The sequence below is a fragment of the Pinus tabuliformis genome, chromosome 8 (genome assembly GCF_031772625.1).
Source record: "Pinus tabuliformis cultivar Carrire ecotype Pingquan chromosome 8, CPIR1, whole genome shotgun sequence".
NCBI lineage: Eukaryota > Viridiplantae > Streptophyta > Pinopsida > Pinales > Pinaceae > Pinus > Pinus tabuliformis.
In genome coordinates, this window is record NC_142294.1 from 516,560,466 (window position 1) to 516,580,644 (window position 20,179).

The window sequence follows — 20,179 nt, forward strand, 5'->3', positions numbered from 1 at the left end:
TCTTTACATTACATGGACCAAAAATTTGGGCTTTAAGCTCCAAAACTCACTATGGGGGCTCCGCTGCCCAATAGGCCCCTAACACAATCAATGTGACTCATCCCAAGTCACTCGGCCAGTGTGTTGATCTTTGCTTGGAGTCCATCTAAAAATTTTTGTGCTTCGCTGATGTTTTCCACACATTCCTTTGTTGTTTGCTATATCAATAATACGCAACTTTCTAATGCAACATTGTCAGAGGCACCTTCTTGCCTAAGCACATAGTATCCTGCATTTGGGCCAGCTTCCCCTCGATCGTGGCGGTGACCATGAACGCTTCCTCAAGCCAAGGTTGGATGTGTGCTTTAAGCCTTTCTTCTTTCTAGCATGCGACATCCACTTGTTCCTTCAGAGCCTGTGCCTCCCTCATCTTAGCCAATCACAGAGTAAGGGCGATAGTCTGCGCAGTCCCCCGAATATTGTCATAGGCCTACTGCAACTCCCACACTTCTGTCTCTAAGTGTTGTAGTGTTGGGTCTTCCTGCAGCGAAGTGAGCTTGAAGAGGGACTGATCCAGCAATCCCATGCAGTCATGTAAAACTTTCTCTATCACTTCCAACCCTGATTGAATGGTGCGGTGGCGCTGTTCTTTGACTTCTGGGGGTGTAGAGAGCTGCGCCTCCATCTATAGCTCTACGATTTGCAAGTTCGGTTCCAACTGAAGCTTCGTGGCCTCCTCCTGGTTCTTGGAGACTCCAGCTACTAACTGGTGAATATCTTTCGTGGTGGGGAGTGCCACTGGCATGGCCAACTCCGGTATGTTGTTACAGGCCTCCTCCACATCCTATTCTAATCCCTGGTTTTGTGCGACCAAGTTTTCACGCTGTAGGCTAAGCTGTTCTAAATTTAACTTCTACTCACTCAAAATTTGGAGGGTGCGGCCTTCCCTGGCGCGAAGCCTAGCAGTTACCCCATCCTACAGCTGGTATAGGGTTTCACTGGGAAGGGCGGCCAAATTCAACCCCCAGACCTTTATGTTACCTTTGGCTTCTACTAAGATTGCGCCTTCTGGTAATACTAATGTGTTTTTTGTGTGGGTGCACAACATTTGCTCAACATCGGATGCACCTTCCGCAAGGTACGGTGTCATCATTCCTGGGGGTCACACCTGTAATGCCTGCGACTGTGCTCTAAGTGCCCCCAACCTAGTTGTTTGCTCTATCATTAATTCTTCAAGAGCATCCTTAGTGACATCACGAAGAAGAGATCCCTCAGAGGTTTTCGTTCCCTTTGGTTTTTTTTGTGCAATTGGCTTCTCTTGGACATGCGACCTCTTGTGTTGGGTCAATTTTGTGGTAGTTTCTGGACATTCCTTTGTCTCAGCCTCCCCCTATATGTCCAACTACGTGGACATTTCCTAGCCTCCATCAAGCTCCTTGATTGGTGCGGTTGTGGTCTCTTCCATCTGTGTTGCCACTACTGCCTTGACCGCCTTCAACTGTGTGGCATTCTCCTACTCTTAGTGCCATTTTTCAGCCAGCAGCGCGATGCGTAGCTTGGAGTCCTTCTTCTACTGCTGCTCGGCAATATTCTCCATGGCGGTCAAGTCTGGGGCATGCCACTCTAGAGGCCATGACTCCATCACTGCAAAGAATGCCTCATCTGTTGCGATGAACGGGAGCTTTTTCCACGTGTGTGTAGGATCCTTGCGGGCACGAATATAGAGGTTATGCATATCTACCTTGAATTCTACCATGCTTTGCAAACTGTTATGTACCATTGGGGACAAGCGCGGCCTATGGTCGATCCATGTTTGTATACTTGTCTCTACGAACACCAAAACACCTTTATGTTGTGAATCCTCATCGCATATTTTGTCGCCCAGAGTGAGGCATACCTTGTGGCTTCGGGTAGGTCACCCTCAACCACAGGAAATCGGCTCTGCGCTAGCAGCTCTCTTGCAACCAACAGGATGGATAAGAGCAAGCACACATAGTGGAAGGTCTTACCCTACTCCTAGACCTCTCTACAATTTATCATAAAAATTTCACAGAGGAACCATGCCCAATTGAATTGGACCCCCTCTGCACATTGTTCTACCAATCAGATTACGGTTGCCGGTACTTCATCTGTGTGACATTTCCTCATCAACTTATTGGCCAGTAGTTAGGTAGCTATGCACACCCCCCAGTCCTTGATGCTTTCTATTACATACCCTCTCTTCTTCTTCTCTAGTTTATATTTTGGTTTCATTGCTCTTGCGAGATCCGTGTCATTGCTCTTCCCTATTATGGCGGCGGGGCCATTCCCTTGAACTGGTAATCGGGAAATCCGTTGAACTAAGTCAGCCCTGATAGGAATCGGCTCCTCTAGCTAGAAATACCCATCATGGACCAAACATAGAAGCTGTCGTATGACAAAGATGGTGACGGGCGTGCGGTGGTAGTGGGGTATCCATCGTAGACTGAGTAACCAAACTTTCTCTACTCCGTGCAACCATTTCTGTTTCACCAGGTTCTCCACTGCTAACTGAGGGAACTTCTCGCGATCTGCAAAGTCCCACTCTTTGAACTTTATACTCAATATTTGTCCCAGTGGCGATCCGTCAAACCATAGTTCATCTGAAGTGAGTGGGGCCTGGAGCGCACTCTTCGTGGCCTCCAAATCCTTGGGTATATTGGTTTTCCCCTTCAACGGGGGGATGTAGGGGGGTAACTTTACTGTCGACGATAGTTCGGAGACATTCTCTATCTCATCATCCTGTGCTTCAATTTTGGCGATCAAGGCCTACAAATCCTCCTCCTCATCCTCTGTTTCAAGAGTGGCGGCTTTGCCTTTCTTTGCCATTGATAATTTACTAAATTGTGGGTTCCGTTGTGATACCCAGACTGGCTCCATTGTCTGCTTATCTTTCTATGGTCGCTCTGTTCAAGGGGACTTTGGAATCTCTGGTGTAGCTTCTGCCTCTCTAGGCTCCTCGTAGGTCACACGGGGCTTTGGGTTAACTTCCACGAATTGCACTCTGGTTGTTGCACCCGTCATTGTGTCTACACCGGATCCTTTCGGTCGCATACTCAAAGGTGGAAAGGGTGCTTGGTGCTCAATTCTTTGTACTATCTCAAGTCTTAAACAACCAAGTGTTGTCTCGAGGTTACTGCAAGGGATTTTATAGTTCTGGTTGAATTTGAATTTACCCATTCCCTCCACTTCTAAGTCATTAATACCTAAATGGCAACAGATCATCCTGAATCTAGCTTTTAATTCCAGCCTTTATTTCCCACTGCCCGCTCCTTTCTGTCTTAGATTGGACCTCTTGTCATGAACAGTGACATCAATGGTCACCTTCTAGTCTAGCCACGCAGTAGCATAGCCCCTTATGCGCAACCGCGATTCTTCTGACATACTGTCCCTGCGCGTAACCTCCTTCCCGCGCATTTCTCCCACAGACTTGTTTATAGTCCCGCACTTTCCTTCAACTACTTGGAGTGCTGAGACTATACTTTCTATGGCTAGTTAGGTGGGGAAACCACCTACGCAAATCTTCCCTACACCTACCAGCCTAGTCTGTGGGCACTCCTCAATTACCCTAGCCTTCGTCAGTGTGTCGCATTCATCGTTATACGATGCGCTCCCTTGGTTCCTACAAATAGTTCCAATTATGTGAGGAGTCCTTCCTTGCAACTGTATGGCCTTGACTTTTCCCTTCATCATTAGGATTGTCTCTGCGCTCATATGCTGATACGCAGCCCTAGAGGCCCATCGAACTGCTGGTACGCGCCAGTCCCAAGCAGTTTGGCTGGACTGATGAACCTTATTCAGGATCCCGCATACCCTTTTGAATGCTTCTATGCAACATTTTTGTGGTGCGTGTCGTTGTTTCTGTTGCTGCAGCTAGATCCCAGTGTCGATCCTTAGTATGGTTGTAGATGACAAAGTCCACCTTCGCTAATACAGGGGAACGCACAAGCTTCTCTATCCTGGCTGCCCAACTTTTTTTTGGCGCCGAGAGCTTCCCAACCGTAAACGCGTCCGCCTTCTATCCTCACAGCAACTTTTCCTAATCTTTGGATGTGTACCTAATTCATGTACAGGTGCCATGCACAGTATCTGTTACTGTTTTGGCACTACGATTTTGACTTTGTCCATGAATTCCTCTACCACTATCATGTCCTCATGTGTCGGTCATTCCCTTGCTTCTGTTTTCAGGCAACGAAGTGATCTAATCATCAGGTTGTAATTTAGCGTTGTCGCCTTATGTAATCAGTTTTGCTAGCATTATACTTCCTCATTTGAATATGAAGTGCAAGAGTTGTCCTGCCCCCATGAGATTCTTCCATCCATGGTCGATTCACGCAATCCTAATTGTGCGTAGTCATCTGGTATATACAATCCAACTCATCGTCGCTTTCATCGTTGCGTACTGGTTCAACGTAGCGCACCCCTTCGGATGGGTCTAACAGTAGTACAAAGCAGACTGACCTTTTCTCAAATATCATCTTCCTTTTCTTCATATTGTTGACTCCATTCATATCTATCGCATAGTCAATTCCTAACAACATGGGATAAGGACTGCTGCCATTGACAATTTCTATCACCTCAAAATCTATCTATGTCCTTGTGCCTTCAATATCAACTGTCACTCCTTGCAACCTTCCCATGGGCACGATCTTTTGATGGTTCATCATTCGAAATTGAATAGGGGACCACTGCAACGCGGGCCTGTCCATGCATTCCCAGGTTTGCTTAGGTAAAACATTCGCGTCCGACCCCAAGTCCAGGATAACCTGATCGATTTCGTATTCACCGATCTGTGTCGACAGTCTCATCTCCTTTCCCATGCACAATGTATGCTTTCCCATCTTCCGGACTATGCGCGGTTCGCCTGATCGCGTACATCAAGTGATCAACTCTTGTAATCCTTTAAATGCCTTATTGCCATGCAACAACTTCATGCAAGTCTCTAGAAAGGTAGTAAGCATGGAAGGATCCATCCCAGACTCTGGTTGGTCCTTACTACCTAAAGTGGAGGCTTCTGCGAAGCTCTTCTTAGCTTCCATAAACATCTCCTTTGCGCGTTCCGAGTCAAACTTGGGTTCCTTCATAGGAGTCTTGTGATCCCATGTATCCTCCTCATGTTGCTTCCCCTTATCTTCCCCTGTGGTCACGACACCTCTGAGCATCATGTTTATGTTGGGATCTTCATCGTGGGGTTTAGATTTCATCATCTAGATATTCTGAGTCTAAGGAAGCTGGAGTACTCCTTTTTCATGCATCTATGCGATTAATGTAGGACAATCCATCGGTTCATGATCAAACTAAGCATAGTACGAATAAGATATCCTCGTTGGATTGGTGCAATCACAGGCACAGTGCCCTAGTCCTTCGCAATTGTAACAAATCAATTGTTTGCAACCCCTTCCCTGTCCCATTCCTCATCATCCTCGACCTTGGCTTTGAAATCCAACACATGCCATCCCTGCAGCTCGGTCGAGACCTTTCATCTCCATTTGCATCCTATAGGCCGGAGTCCAATCCATCATTAGCTCGTAGCTGCGACAAGTGCGCTTGTTATGTCCCAGTGAACTGCAAAACTTACAAAATAATTTTTGTGGAGCCTGTGTATACTTCTGCAACAGATGACAATTGTCTATCGTGTGTTTTCGTCCTATCTGATAGATCATGCACCATAACGCTAGTGTCACACTTGGCCCTACCTGGGCTTCTGGTCTCAATGGCATTGCCCCCCTCCTACCAAATAGTTCACGAATACAGGACAATGATCCTTGTCGTGACCTTGACCTTTACATTTTATGCACCACACTTCTTTGCATGCCTCCGATCGCGGTGCCCTATCTTGCTTCAGACTCTGCATCTCCAAGCATACGTTCTATAGTTGTGCATGGATTTGTTGAACTCCCAACCCAAGATCTTGTATCGGAGTCTCATGCAACCTCATCACCATCTCCAATGCTTCAGCCTGGGTTGAAAGCTTCTACTGTGACAACGCCATCTTAGATGCAGTGTGAGGGATGCCACAAACCAGTGTGGTGTTGCGCATCTGTGAGCATCATATTAGCCTTGTGGATCATACTCTTCAATTGATGATCTAGATCCCAAGGGGTCTCACTCCGGAGCATCACGATCTCTTTGAACCCAATGATTGACTACATCTTAGATTTCAACTGGCTAAATTCTCTGTTCAACACCTTCTAGATCTTTGCTATCGCTACGTTTGGGTGATCACTAGAGTGCTTGATGTACCACGTCAACGCGTGATCTTGTTGCATGCTCACTGTTAGGCCCCTGTACTACTAGTGTAACCCCTTATTTTTATTAGTATAACCCACTTATTATATCGATGTACCCATGTAGTGCCCATATTGTTACTATTGTGCCCCATAGAAGCCCACTATTGTTATTATTGTGCCCTTACATTATTATTGTTATGTCGGCTCTGATTATGTTATAACCCCTTAGACTCCTATATATAGAAAGGAGGTCTTCTCATTTGTATCATCAAAGAATTGTTCATTTATGTAATGTAAAGGAGGTTGCCCCCTCGAACAGGCTGAATTCTAAGGCGCTGATCTAACTTTTCTATCTTTTCTTGAGCTGGTTTCATAACATTTGGTATCAGAGCTTTGGATTCTAGGGTTTCGCTGCTCCAAACAGGTCATCGTGGAATGTTCGCTATAACGTTTTTTATGTGACGTTTCAGAAGTCGCAAAAAAAACCCATTTGAGAAGCATTGGTGCTGAACCTTTGGTCCGAATTTCAGAGCTTTTCGCGTGATCTTTTCAGAGATATGATCTGAGGAAGTTGGTCTTTTTGCAGACTCCTGAATTACATTAAAAACAGGTGACCTGGGGAAAATCGTCATAACTTTCTCTCTGATGATCGGATTGAAATTTCGTAAAAAGTTAGAGAAAGAGGACGGACTTCAGTTTCTTGTATGCATTTTTTTAGATCCAGAGGTTGAAAAAGTGACTCGCGGCACGTCATACAAGTTCGCTCTACTGAACTAGTCTATAATAAGGTCATCTTGGAAGATTGTGCATAACTCTTTCTTGGAGAATCCAATTTGGATCAGACTGGTGGCATTGGAAAGAGGACACAGAGGGCTACTACAGATCACAATTTTAGAACTTAAAGATCTGAAAGTACAGAGTTACAGTCGTTTCAAGGTAGAGCTCCTAAAATCAAGAAAAAGCAAGATGAGGAAGTTTGATGGCAAGGATCTGGTAAATTGGGTACTTCAGATGGAGCAATATTTTGCTATACATGGTGTACAACTGTTACAAAAGGTATGTATTGCATCTTCATATTTAGAACCAGATCAATTTTTATGGTACAAAGGGCTTTGTTCGCGTAATAAACTTGTTACGTGGTGAATTTTCATGGAGGAAATGATAGCACATTATGAGGATACAAAGAGCGACACCTTCTTTAGAGAAACACCACAACAATTGGAAAAAGTAAAAGGGCTTTGTGACATAGTGGAAAGAAAAGTTATGGAAACCTGGAAGTGTACCCCTCACAACTATAAAGATGGAAGTGTTGTTTCTCCTAGCCTTCCACAACCTACAAGGGTTACACCACAACAATTGGAAGAAAAAAGAGAAAAAGGGCTTTGTTACAATTGTGATAGCAAATGCACTAAAGGTCATAAGTGTGCTGAGAAGAAATTATTTTACACAGAATATGAAGAGGAGGAAGAAAAGGATCAAGAAACAACAAAAGAAGAAGATATACGCCAGGACCCCACCCGAGAGAAAGAAGAAATGAATCAGACCATATCTTGTAAAACATTGGCAAGAATTACCACTCCTCAAACTCTTAAGTTAGAAGGACATATCAAGAAGAAAAAGGTGCAAGAAGTGAAAGATCACATCGAGAAAGAAGAAATGAATCCAACCATATCTTGTAATTCATTGTTCGAAATTACCACTCCTCAAACTATCAAGATAGAAGGACATATAAAGAAGAAAAATGTTCAAGAAGTGAAAGATCACATCGAGCATCAAGAAATAAATCCAACCATATCTTGTAAAGGATTGAAAGAAATAACCACTCCTCAAACTCTAGAGATAGAAGGACATATCAAGAAGAAAAAGGTTCAAGCAGTGAAAGATCACATCGAGCATCAACAACAAGTTCTCCAACTTTTAAAGGATAACGCCACTTCGGTGCAAAATCAAACGAAACAACAGGCACTTAAAAAATGGCGACCTTACCAAATGGGAAGACTCTTCAAGGATGAGGATGTAGAAGCATTGTTTTGTGCTATTTATATTATCCAACCAGATTGGATAAACGAAGCAAGGGATGAATGGAAGAAGGACGAAGAAGTATGGCCACTTATTCAAAAGTTGCAAAAGATCCCAATTCAAACAATATTGCCAGAAATTAAAGAGGAAGGAAAAATCATATTGGAACCTGGAGCAGTCACAGAAACAAGAACCCGACAGCTACGAAATCAATCAATTTCAGAGTATCTCATCAAGTGGAAGAACTTACCCACTGAATATTTCACATGGGAGGACAAGAATTTTATACAGGAGCATCAAGAACTACTCAAGCATTGAGGAAAACGCTTTTTGAAGGAGAGGGGCATGTTAGGCCCCTATACTACTAGTGTAACCCCTTATTTTTATTAGTATAACCCACTTATTATATTGATGTACCCATGTAGTGCCCATATTGTTACTATTGTGCCCCATAGAAGCCCACTATTGTTATTATTGTGCCCTTACATTATTATTGTTATGTTGGCTCTGATTATGTTATAACCCCTTAGACTCCTATATATAGAAAGGATGTCTTTTCATTTGTATCATCAAAGAATTGTTCATTTATGTAATGTAAAGGATGTTGCCCCCTCGAAGAGGCTGAATTCTAAGGCGTTGATCTATATTTTCTATCTTTTCTTGAGCTGGTTTCATAACACTCACCAATGTAGCCTTCTTGATATTATCTTCCATAACCCCTTGTTCTTCCCATACTACCCTTACCACGAACCAAAACGAATTCAAGTCCTCATTTCCTACTCCTCTAAATATGGGTAAGTTGATCACATTAACCATGCTAAACTATGGAGCTAGCAGAGGTGGAGTGGGTGAAGATGGAGGTGAGGACGGTGATGTGGGTGGTGGCGTGGATGGAGGTGGTAACTGTGGAATGCGCTATTTTATCAACCGGACTGCAGTTCTTGGAGAGAACTGATCGATCTCCTTCTCACTTTCTCGCAAAGGTGAAATCAATGGACCGTTTTCTAATCCCTTGCTACCTTTGTAGATCTTTCCACTCCGCATTGTCCCAAACATTAATGTATTCACATAACCCTCTTTTCACATAACAACATCTTAATCCAGGCATTCAAAGATTTACTGTACTTACCTCACGGTCCTTTGAGAAACTCTCGCTCTGCTTCACTGCAACTCACAGTTGTGTCTATCATGAACTCAGTGATGAATCCCAATATTATCCAGTTGAGCCAGTGTTCCACAGCTCTCGTGATCTTGTCCTCTGATGCTTCTAACCTGTGTAACAGCTCCGGAGTCAACACTATCAGTTTGTCAAGCTTATATCTTCCTTGGCTGTCAAATAATATCATGATCCAATCATACAACTCTGATGGAAAGGATGCAAAGAAAATCTCATGGATTTTCGTATATACATAGCAATCCAGGCACCTTTTCTCAGACAACTAAGGAGTTTGGTTTTCCTGTGTCACGAACTCGTGAATCTTCTGATCTAACCACTCTTCAATTTCCTTCTTCACTGGGTTCCACTGTTTCGACATTAGAAATCCCTTAGGTAGATCCTGGTCTTGTCAACAAAACCATTTGTTGGCTACTTGGGGCCTGACCTATGTTCAGTAGTGAATTTAGCCAAGAAAATCGCAGTACTACCAGCCCTTTCGGCAACAGTCCGCAGAGCGTGGACTGAGGTCTCAACTTAGGTAGTATAGGAGGGTGCTAAAACCAAGTTTCCGCACCCCTGGGATGTCTTAATGTGGGAGATCAATGCCCAATCCAACCTTCGCGCTCACCGTATTATGCGTATTCAACAGTTTCTGGTGTTTTGTGGAACCACGCATCCTTAACCGAAGTGTGATCTACGTTAACTACCATGTTCTTCCTTAGTTAAGGTTTGTTTGTTAATTACTAAGACTGTCTATAATTAGAGACATGCAGATAAGTGTGCGTAGATAAAAAAGAAAGAATCATCCACACATACACATTCAATTACAGATCTATAAATGAGATGCACGTTATACCAATAAACTCATCTTTATTATTAATCTTTTCAAAGCTTGGATCAATACAGACTTGACTCTTCCCTGCGCACTCAGCTGCAGGGGTCTGCGCACTCAACTGTGGACTCTATTAGGCCTCTGCACACTCAGTTGCAGAGCCTCTATCTCTTACTACAACCCCAAACTCGGACTTACAGACTTAGCTTTATTTCATCATCAAATAATATCATAAGAATTTTCCCAAAAACTATTTTCTACTCTTAGAGCCTCTATTTATATAATCCCATGGTTCGTGGACCATGGATAGGTTGGGATACTTTATATTAATTTTACAACGTTTTAGGGCAGACTGCCCTAGACTCTTCCGCTCCGCGCCACATTTCGTGGGGTCTTTACATTACATGGACAAAAACTTTGGGCTTTAAGCTACAAAAACTCACTATGGGGGCTCCGCTGCCCAACAAGAATGCAGTCTGCCTATCAAAATCTTCTGAATTGTGATTTATTCTCCATTTCCTACAAGGCTCCCTTTTGGCACCTTTGAATTATTTACGAACATATCTTATGCCACTTGGCTATTGCTATTTTCCTCTCTCTGTGGTAATAATTCATTCTTGTGTGAATCCAAATCTTGCTTCACACGCCTTACAAATCCATATTTCCTATTCTTGGCTCCAACAAAATGGGTATTCTGGGTAGTTTAGATGTGTCTATTCGAGTCATTGACTGCAACCCCTGATCAGGTTTAGATTCATCCTCTTCCATGTCCTTTTCTTCCATGTATGACTCGACTGCAACCCCTTATCAGGTTTAGATTCATCCTCTACCATGTCCTTTTCTTCCATGTATCTAGTTCAAGAGAAGGGGCCCCATTTCTAGCATGGTTTTAATGAAGTCAGCTCCTCTAATTGTGGATTTTGATCTTTTGTTTTTTTCTCTTCCTTTTCTTCTATACTATTTGATACATCCTTACCACATATTGATTTTTTTCTTCTTTTCTAGGATGTGATTATGTCGATTTTCTTTGTGTGGCATTTCTTAGAGATTGCCAATGCGAGTACCATGTAGTTGTTGAGGCTCCACCTGGGAGCTTCGTAACACATTTTTCATGTATATCACCTTTTTCATGCATTGGATCAATCCGGGACTTTGAGCACTCATGTGTTTCACTATTGTCATCCCATGGATCAATATGTGACTTTAATGATTGTTTAATGCTGACGTGCGATGAAAAATACTCGGGAATTGCAGGTAAAATTTGATGTAAATTTAAGGATGCTCGATTTTGATGTGAAATAAAAAATACTCCAAATGTGCAAGTAAAATTTGATAAAATTATAGTTTTCCATAAAACCAAAAAACAATTGAGCACTTGTGCATTGAAGCTCTGATGCCTTATGGTTACCGGATACAAGTGGCACACATGCATGATGGAAGTTGACTGGAAGCTGACATGCATAATGGAAACTAATGAAAGCTCATGTTTGTTGTCAGCAAACTGGGTGCCAATCACTCAGGCCTTACTTTCTTCCCGTGTATTTGGCAAGTATTCTATTGCATTGTAGTCTTGTTTACCCATCTGTCCATTCCAATCCCTTCAACTGTCCGTCGTTTGAACAATCGATTGTAATACAGGTGCAAAATCACTGGTAATGGGTATTGTTTGCAATACACTATGGGTTTGCTTCTGTGGATTTGCATAGAAATTTTGAAAGGCTAATTCCCAACCCTCTGATCATGGGCATTGTCTACAGTACGCTATGGTTTTGCCTCTATGGATTTGCATAGAAATTATAAAAGTTTTTTTTCTTTTGTAAAATTCACTTTTATTGCTTTTATGGTTTTTTCTTTCCTCCAAGCACATATGTATTTATCAGCACTCATTATAGGTATGCCCATTGTAGTTGATCAAAAATGAAGAGAACAAAACTATGGAGCAGAGGACTTTCTCTTCTTAGTATTACAAATCACTTAAATAAGATTACATTGGAAGCATGAGTAATAAATGACTCGAGTTAAACTCGACTTAAGCTAGACTTAGTGAAACTAAACTAGGACACTTGGAGGGATGGTTTTGACAACTAACATGTGGCTGGAATTAGATTCTCTAACACTCCCCCTTAATTACAACCACATAGAATGCTATTAAGATACATGTTGGTCTAGGTCTACGCTAGGTTTACAATTTAAAAATTGACTTCAACTTTTCTTCTTCTCTTTTTCTAGATCCTATAGCCTCTAAATTGTTTCAGCATTTTCTTCTTGTTGAAGTATTCAAATTTCATTTTCTTCAATTGTGGTGTAGGTCTTCCATCATTCTAGGTTATCTAAGAAAGTCTTAGATTTCTTCAAAAAACAACTTGTATGCAGGTTGCTGCGACACATTATCTTTTGTATTGTGATTTTCATCATCATTATGCTACAACATAAGACCATAATACAATTTCATCTCTTTAGGACTCCAATAATAGAAAGTTTCATTAATCTCTTCATCATGCACGTTGTTTTCAACATTCATTTCTGTATCTTCTTTGCAAACCTCATCTAGACATGGTGTTGCAAGTCATACTTCAAGGAAATTTAACTATTCTTCAAAATCATTTTTTGTACCTGTGCATTTGAAATCAATGGTCAGTGTAAAACCATTTGCAGAACCAGATTAGTTCTGTTCCTTTTTCTCTACAATGAAAGCTTTCTTCAATTGCACTTCCAGCTCTGCTTCTATCTATGTCTTTGTTTTCTCTTTCCGGGTTTCCTTCTTTGCCTCTTCCTTTCTTTCTATCTCTCTCTCTCTTCAACTTCTTTAAAAACATGTGCTGCTGAAAACAAGTTGTCTTCCACTATCTCACCAAATAGCATAATGTCAATATGATGTTTTTGTTTCATCACCTGCAATCATTCATCACTAGCCAACAATTCTTCATCGAAAGTTACCTCAGCAATATTAATTGTTTTATTCACCATAGCATTGACTCCTCCAATGGCAACTTCATTGTCCTCAACAAGTTCTGTTGCTAGATTCATCAAAATTTCATCAGCAAACTCCGTTGCTGGTTTTACCAAATCTTCATCAACAAGATCTGTTGCTCGATTTAGCAAACTTTCATCAACAAGCTCTATTGCTAGATTTACCAAATTTTCATCCACTTGCAGGTGTTCAAAGTGGGGTTCATGAGCATCTACATGCTCCTTCTCTCTTGCTTCTACGAATTTTTCACAAACATCATCCACTTGTGGCTGAGCATAGTGGGATTCAACACTTTTTATCTCTTTGTAGATCTGATGTTATCGATCAACCTTCATCTTCAACTTCAATGCTCCCTGTTACACCAAAACTTCTCTCAACGATATCCCAAGCCTCCTTGGTTGTCTTGGCTTCTGAAATCAGGGGAAGAATGTTATCATCCAGAGATTATTTTATGCATATCAATGCAAAGGCATCTTTTTGTCTCCTCACTTCTAAATCTAAAAATATCTCAAACATCTCTTGTTGTCGCTTTAAGCTTTTTACCTTCTTGGTTTTTCCCATTTGAGCGCTGAGAGAATACGGCTCAACAAACCAATCGACCATCAAATATAACGATAGACTTCTATGCTACACAATTTGGAAAAAGGAAATCTACAATTTTTTTAAGAGAATGCTTTCTCAAAAAAATTCACAAATATTTACAAAATCAGTGCCTCGCCATCGGGTGTTTACAAGATCCAATCTCCTCGAAGCCCTTGGGATCAGGTTTTGCTAGTAAGCCGCAACGCTAGATTCCCTTGAAAGTTGATCAGCCCAGATATTTCTGTGAATTGTAACACCATGCATTGACCAAGCTATCCATAAACCACAACCTAAAAGAAATAAATAAATAAAAATATATGAGCATATAATGCTCTCAAAGCCTTCTTAAGAATTCACGTATGCCCATTTTTAAGAGATCACCTCTCACAAACCTCATACGAATGTGATAAAATAAGTTAACACAATGAAATATTAAATGACCCTTTTCAAATAACGTAATTCGTTTTTTCAAACTAATACAATGCACTTTTCATTAAAACATCACATGTGCATTTTATATAGGACAACTCAAACCTTTGACCATTCCCGTTGGAATATCAAACCAAATTTGACGGTTTCGTTCACCCTGAGTTTGCTGCAAAGGAATTTGGCTAACGCTCGACCGCGTGCGACAGAAAGCTAAGATTTTGAAACTAACGTGGCTTTTAAAGCTTCTCAAATTCGTTAATAATAACAGTGTACCAAACTAATATAGAGCCTTATCACAAAACCTTTTTCTTTTAAATCTTATTTTGAGATAGACTTTGTTCAATCACCTTTTTTGGCTTAGCTGTAGTTGGATTTCTACTTTTCTTGCTATTTTTAAGTAGACTTCTTCAAACTTGTGTTTCTCTCTCAAAGAGTCTTATGTTTTTCTTCTGTTTTTTCGTAGTAGGCTTCTTCAAACCTCTGTTGTTTTGTCAAAGAGTTTTATTCCTACTCGTCTATTTTTTCTGATTCTCTCTCTTCTCTCACATTGTTGCTCTTGAAGGGAATCTTATGCAAATTAGCTTATCTTCTCCTCTCCCGCTCTCAAGGAGTCTCAAGGATGCTAAGCTTTGATACCATCACAAAATTGAACTAGGACACTTGGAGGGACTACTTTAACACTTAACAAGTATTTGGAATCCTTTCATGGGTATCGTCAATCAAGCCCTAGGGATTCTTATTTCATCTATTTATGCACTATGTATACATACAGCTTTAATAGATTATGGTATTATTTCAATATAATTCTACTAGATATTTGTTTAATCTAGTAATGCATGGATGATGTTCAACTTAAAAAATAAATTCAAATCTCTCATCCCGAACAGAACTCGCAACAAAAAAACACCAAGAATAAAACATGCATCACATGAAGCTTTATCCATAAAATTGAAAGTTCCAATAGCAAGAAATATTAATTTCCTTTTACAAACTCTACTCTCAATTTATAATATCATTACAAAAAAACTACATATTATAGAGTCATTGTTTTACGTATAATAAAAAATTATTGTCTTATTATATAGTCAACACAAAACTACACATTACTACACAATGTGTTGTTTTCCTTTTTTGTTTCCTCTTTTTTATTTAGGTTTTAACATTCCAATAAATAATGAACAAAGTTACACTAAAGACACCAAGAATGAAAGGTTCATCTATAAAATTGAAAGTTCCAATAACAAAAAATGTTTATTTACTTTTACAAACTCTACTCTAAATTCATAATACCATTACAAATAACTACATATCATACAAAAGCATTGTTTTATTATATAGTCAACACAAAACTACACAATCTGTTGTTTTCCTTTTCTTGTTTCCTTTTTGTTAGATTTTAACATTCGAATAAATGATAAACAAAGTTGCACAAATTATTCGTTGTGCAAGCCGAATGCTAGGACTCGTCTAGCTACTACACCACGGCTTTCTAAGAAATGTAGGGAAGCCAAGAACTAAAGTAAGAACTAATTAGCTTTATCACCACCTTGTTATGGTCTACTTTTTTCAAGCATCAAAGATTTTATTAATATAAATATAAACCAGGTTCATATTAGGTTTTCATATGAAGGTATAATTGGGTTTTACATATCAGGTTTTATATCAGGTTTATATAATAGTGTTTATTATTAGTTAGAAATGATAGGTCGAAAAAAAATAATTAATTAAATTATTGGTATGGTGGTTGTTTTAATAATTTTGTTATAAGGTTGGATTTGAAATAATATTAAGGTTAAATTTTTATTCTACAATTAATAGTATTTAATGTGTTTGATATAGGTTTGAGGGTGTATAATAATCACATTTACTAATATGGTTGTGTTAGTTAATAATATCGAGATATTTTTAGGTGTACATAACAAATGAAAACAGAGGTTTCTCAACAGTTTTTCAGTTTACCACTTCCATTCTCACAAATTTTCATACTTGCCAATAATAATCAAGTATTTTGATTACTATAGGTGTTTATCAGCCATTTAGTTGATGTGGTTGTGTTAGTTAAGAGGATGATGTGGCTGTGTTACTTAAGGGAGACAAGTGATCTATTTCAGAATAGTGTTTCTTGAATATTCATTCTTTAAAAGATTACAAATTATGAAATGGTTTAAATTTAATAATTGAGAGAATATTCTTAGTAGTATATACAATCCAACTAATGAAATCAATATTTTCCTCAACAATATTTCAATTTTACAAATTCTCAAATTTAAAATAGCATATAAATATTTTGATTGTGATTAGCATTTATATAACATTAACCACAGTAAACCCTTTAGGCATAAAATAGACATTGACAAAGTGTTATGCTATTGATAAAAAGTTCACTGGTTCCAAACCAGAAATACTAAAATCTCTTATAACCCACAACTTAAATACCCATAAATCCCTACTGATTAATCTACCCTAGTCATCTCAAAATTCACTTTACCTCACCCAAAAAAAGAGCAACTTGCTATATTTGCCTTTATTTCAGGGTACTACAGCAAAAACACCTTTCAATTTCCATTTCAAGAAACTACTTAGGTTGAAAGGCTGAAAGCTTTCCGAGTTCTTGTACAGCTTCTACAACATGTTCCAGTCTCGCAACTAACTCCATTAGAAGGGAAGCAAAAGCGGCCAATGGAAGCGTCTCTGCATATTCTACAAGATATGTGCATTTCGACATCTCAAGACCACCACTGGGTAACGAAATATAATTGGTTTCACCCGCCATGTCGGATACCATTGTAGGGGAATCCAAACAATTGTTTGATGTCGGCGAGAACAATCCAGAGATATTTTTGTGTTGATCGTCTTCGGAAGTATGGCGATGTTCACTATTATTGAATATATCAATAATTTGACGACATAGGCTTGATATATTTTCACTGGCATTCGGATTGGCGTTAATGAGTTCCCCAGTATAACCGGAAGTGTGGCGATGTTCAGTATTATTGAGTATATGAATAATTTGACGATATAGGCTTGATATATTTTCACTGGCATTCGAATTGGCGTTCATGAGTTCCCCAGTATAATGGTCTTGATCGGGACTGTGTAATGGCCGAATAACGTGGAAGATTTTGGGCTGAAGCATGAATGCCTTATTGAGTTTCTCAGCCGCATCGTGCACACTCTCCATAAGTGATTCTGATGAAGGGCATTGCTTCATGCACTTCATGCTCTCTGCTAACAGTCTCAATACTTGGGCTGCCTCTGCAGCAACCTTGCGGCAAGGCTCCTTGAATGCCGCTCTGTTAAGATAAGGTGCCTGCAACATAATTCGGGAAAAGACAATGATTTAAGAAGTTAGAACGGAATACGTTGATAATAATGAATAAACAATACTTGTAATTCAAGATCTCACCTGAATCTCTGAGCGTAGACATCCATGCAAAGCAACAACACAATATCCCAAATGACGTATCATGGCTCCTACTTTAACATACTGTTTCCATGGATGATTGAATCTGAATTTACCATGCCTCGGCTCCCAGCTTGCAAAAGTTGCCTGAAAAATAAGCAGACCATTAGATTGATCGATTTTCCTTTTCCATATATATTTCACCACTGTTCTTAAGTTCCTTATTTTTTTGTTTTCCTAATATATCTCCCGTGTGATGTTGCAGCCCTATCAAAGTGATCTACTATTCATCGAATATGTAGATTGAAAGACCAACAAATTGAGATTTACCAGGGAATCTTCAGTCGCTTTGGAATCCAAAACATCTCTGTATCCTTGGCAGATTTGGGCTTCTGAGATTTCACCTGACCCATCCTTTAGGACATCCGAACCGTCGAAATACTCTCCCATGCATACTGTATCCATTCATCGGAAAATGAAATATTTCAGATAAGCTAGTAATTTATTATCAGAAGCTGCTAAAACATCTTACGAGAGAATTTTGACCCAAAAAATCCATCTCACCTTCTATGGAAACTGCTAAACCTTCAATTTTTTTGATAATGGACTTATGAAGATCCTCGCCCGCCCAGATTGGAAAAACGAATAAACTTATAACGAGGCAAATAGCGGAACCAATCGCTATTGTAGAAAGCCGTTCGTAAGCCATGCGAAATATGTTGTCAACCCGGTATCCGGAGACTGTTATCATATTGAAGGTCAGGATAAAAATCACAACGCCGTAATCGTATTTGCGCTTTATTTTGGGGAAAAACCGAAGGTATGTTGCAGATGCCCCTGTAAAAACAATTATGGTAAGAACGATATCTAAAGTAAAATGTCCAAGCTTTTTTAATTTAATTTGGCCATGCCTACCGATATCACGAGGATTTTTTTTTTTACGGAATCTGGTTAAAGAATTTAAAAAATCAGTTTGAATAGTTTTTAAGTGGTGGAAATAGATTCTGCACCCTCTAAAATTTATTTTAGACATTTAAAATTTTGTTAATCTAAATTTAAAAAAAAAATTTCCTAAATTTTATTATTATCTTATCAAAATTTCTATTATTTTCAGAGATACCAAAATTTCTATTATTTTCCAAGTTAATTTGTGATTTCTTTAACAAAATTATTATGGTAGATTTGAAAAATATATTTTAAAAACCAATGTTAGATAGATGCCTGTTAAAATATTAATTAGTTTAATCTCACCCTGTAAATTCCTAAATATTCTTGGAAGCTACTTCTTTTTACAGGTGTATCATACAATTTTTAATATTCAAAAAACAGGTTCAGCACACCAACAAACCTAGAATGAAACACGACGCAGCGATAAGAATTGGTTCTCCTACTGTCCCGGCCCTTTGGGCTACCCATCCAACCAATATACCAAGAGATCCTGCGAGCACTGTCCCGATTCCTCTATTCAAGCCCTTAATAAGAGTGGCACCTGCACAAGGATATTTCACAAGAAATCTTATACTCGCACGCATATCCAATCAAAAATATTAGGTCATATCTTACGATTACCTTTGGTTTTAACAAAATTGTTCAACCTATTGAGATGAGGACATTTTAAATCCAATTTTATAAAGCCAAAAGATCTAAACATGGACGCATCTGCATTTATAATTACATTAACGTATAAAAGAAAAAACACAAAACAGTAATTCTGAACCGGAACAAAGGTTTGTTCAAGTTCGATAGTATTAATCCAAGGATTTGCATCGATTAAACTAATTGATCGAATAATCAACGAAAAGTGTTAGCAATTACCTGCAGTAAACTCAAAAACCACCACAACGGTCATGATAGCCCAGATGGCATTATTACCCACACCATTAAATAAAGGCTCCATGAGATAGAACAGAGATACCACTGACAGTGCAAGCCCAACCTTGATCGCGTGTATAACTTTTCGCCAATCGTCTTTCCCCATCTTCCATACTCTTCTAAAAAAATCCTTCAGAACGAGCTTCCAGATTGGAATTTTGTTTGATCTTGTAAATATATTGGGCTCCTCAGCAAAATTACTTTCAGAATTTTCTGCTCTGCTACTTTCAATGTTGATGTTACACTCGCTGGACTTTTGATCCGCCATTGACAAACCAGAAGGACAATCCTTGATACGATAGAACTTGGGGTCCTAAACTTATATATAAACTATTGTCAAGTGCAATGCATCACAGCGATTCGAATTGATCAGAAAAAGATTCTGCACCAGCAATTCTATGAAGCTTGTCTGAATATTCGAGAGACGATTTGCTTTGAAAGTATTTTGAGTGCAGAGTTTCTTATATAGAGTCCATTTAGTGGCTTTAGAAATTTGGCCACTTAAAAGATTATCTATGTCCACTACGGCATAGTGGGATAGCACTGTGTACGTTGTTTAGATAATTTGTAATACGGAAAGCGCACTTTGCAGAACGTGGGTCCTGCCGAAATGGATCCCCAGGCTAAATTCCGGAAGTGGATTTCATTTAGCATGATTTTCACAGTTTACTATCAAATTTCTTGTCAC

The 20,179-nt window shown here is 39.5% G+C and overlaps 1 protein-coding gene across 1 annotated transcript; it reads right to left on the reverse strand.

The window, feature by feature from the left end:
* Nucleotides 1-16,649: 16,649 nt before the first annotated feature.
* Nucleotides 16,650-19,905, reverse strand: LOC149236396 (aluminum-activated malate transporter 14-like). The gene is made up of 6 exons (XM_089461560.1): nucleotides 19,435-19,905; nucleotides 18,968-19,108; nucleotides 18,184-18,456; nucleotides 17,950-18,074; nucleotides 17,623-17,766; nucleotides 16,650-17,526 (listed from the first exon to the last, which is right to left on the reverse strand). Exons 1-6 carry the CDS (start codon nucleotides 19,757-19,759, stop codon nucleotides 16,792-16,794), a joined length of 1,743 nt encoding a protein of 580 aa, XP_089317686.1. The 5' UTR covers nucleotides 19,760-19,905; the 3' UTR covers nucleotides 16,650-16,791.
* Nucleotides 19,906-20,179: the final 274 nt, after the last annotated feature.

What these genes read in the sequence shown, in the direction of transcription:
- LOC149236396 (XM_089461560.1), bottom strand. Translation starts at nt 19,759, where the DNA reads ATGGCGGATCAAAAGTCCAGCGAGTGTAACATCAACATTGAAAGTAGC. An exon ending in TGCGTCGTGTTTCATTCTAG is followed by an intron (nt 18,457 to 18,967) that starts GTTTGTTGGTGT and finishes TTGTTTTTACAG; the next exon opens with GGGCATCTGCAACATACCTT. An exon ending in GTCTACGCTCAGAGATTCAG is followed by an intron (nt 17,527 to 17,622) that starts GTGAGATCTTGA and finishes ATTATGTTGCAG; the next exon opens with GCACCTTATCTTAACAGAGC.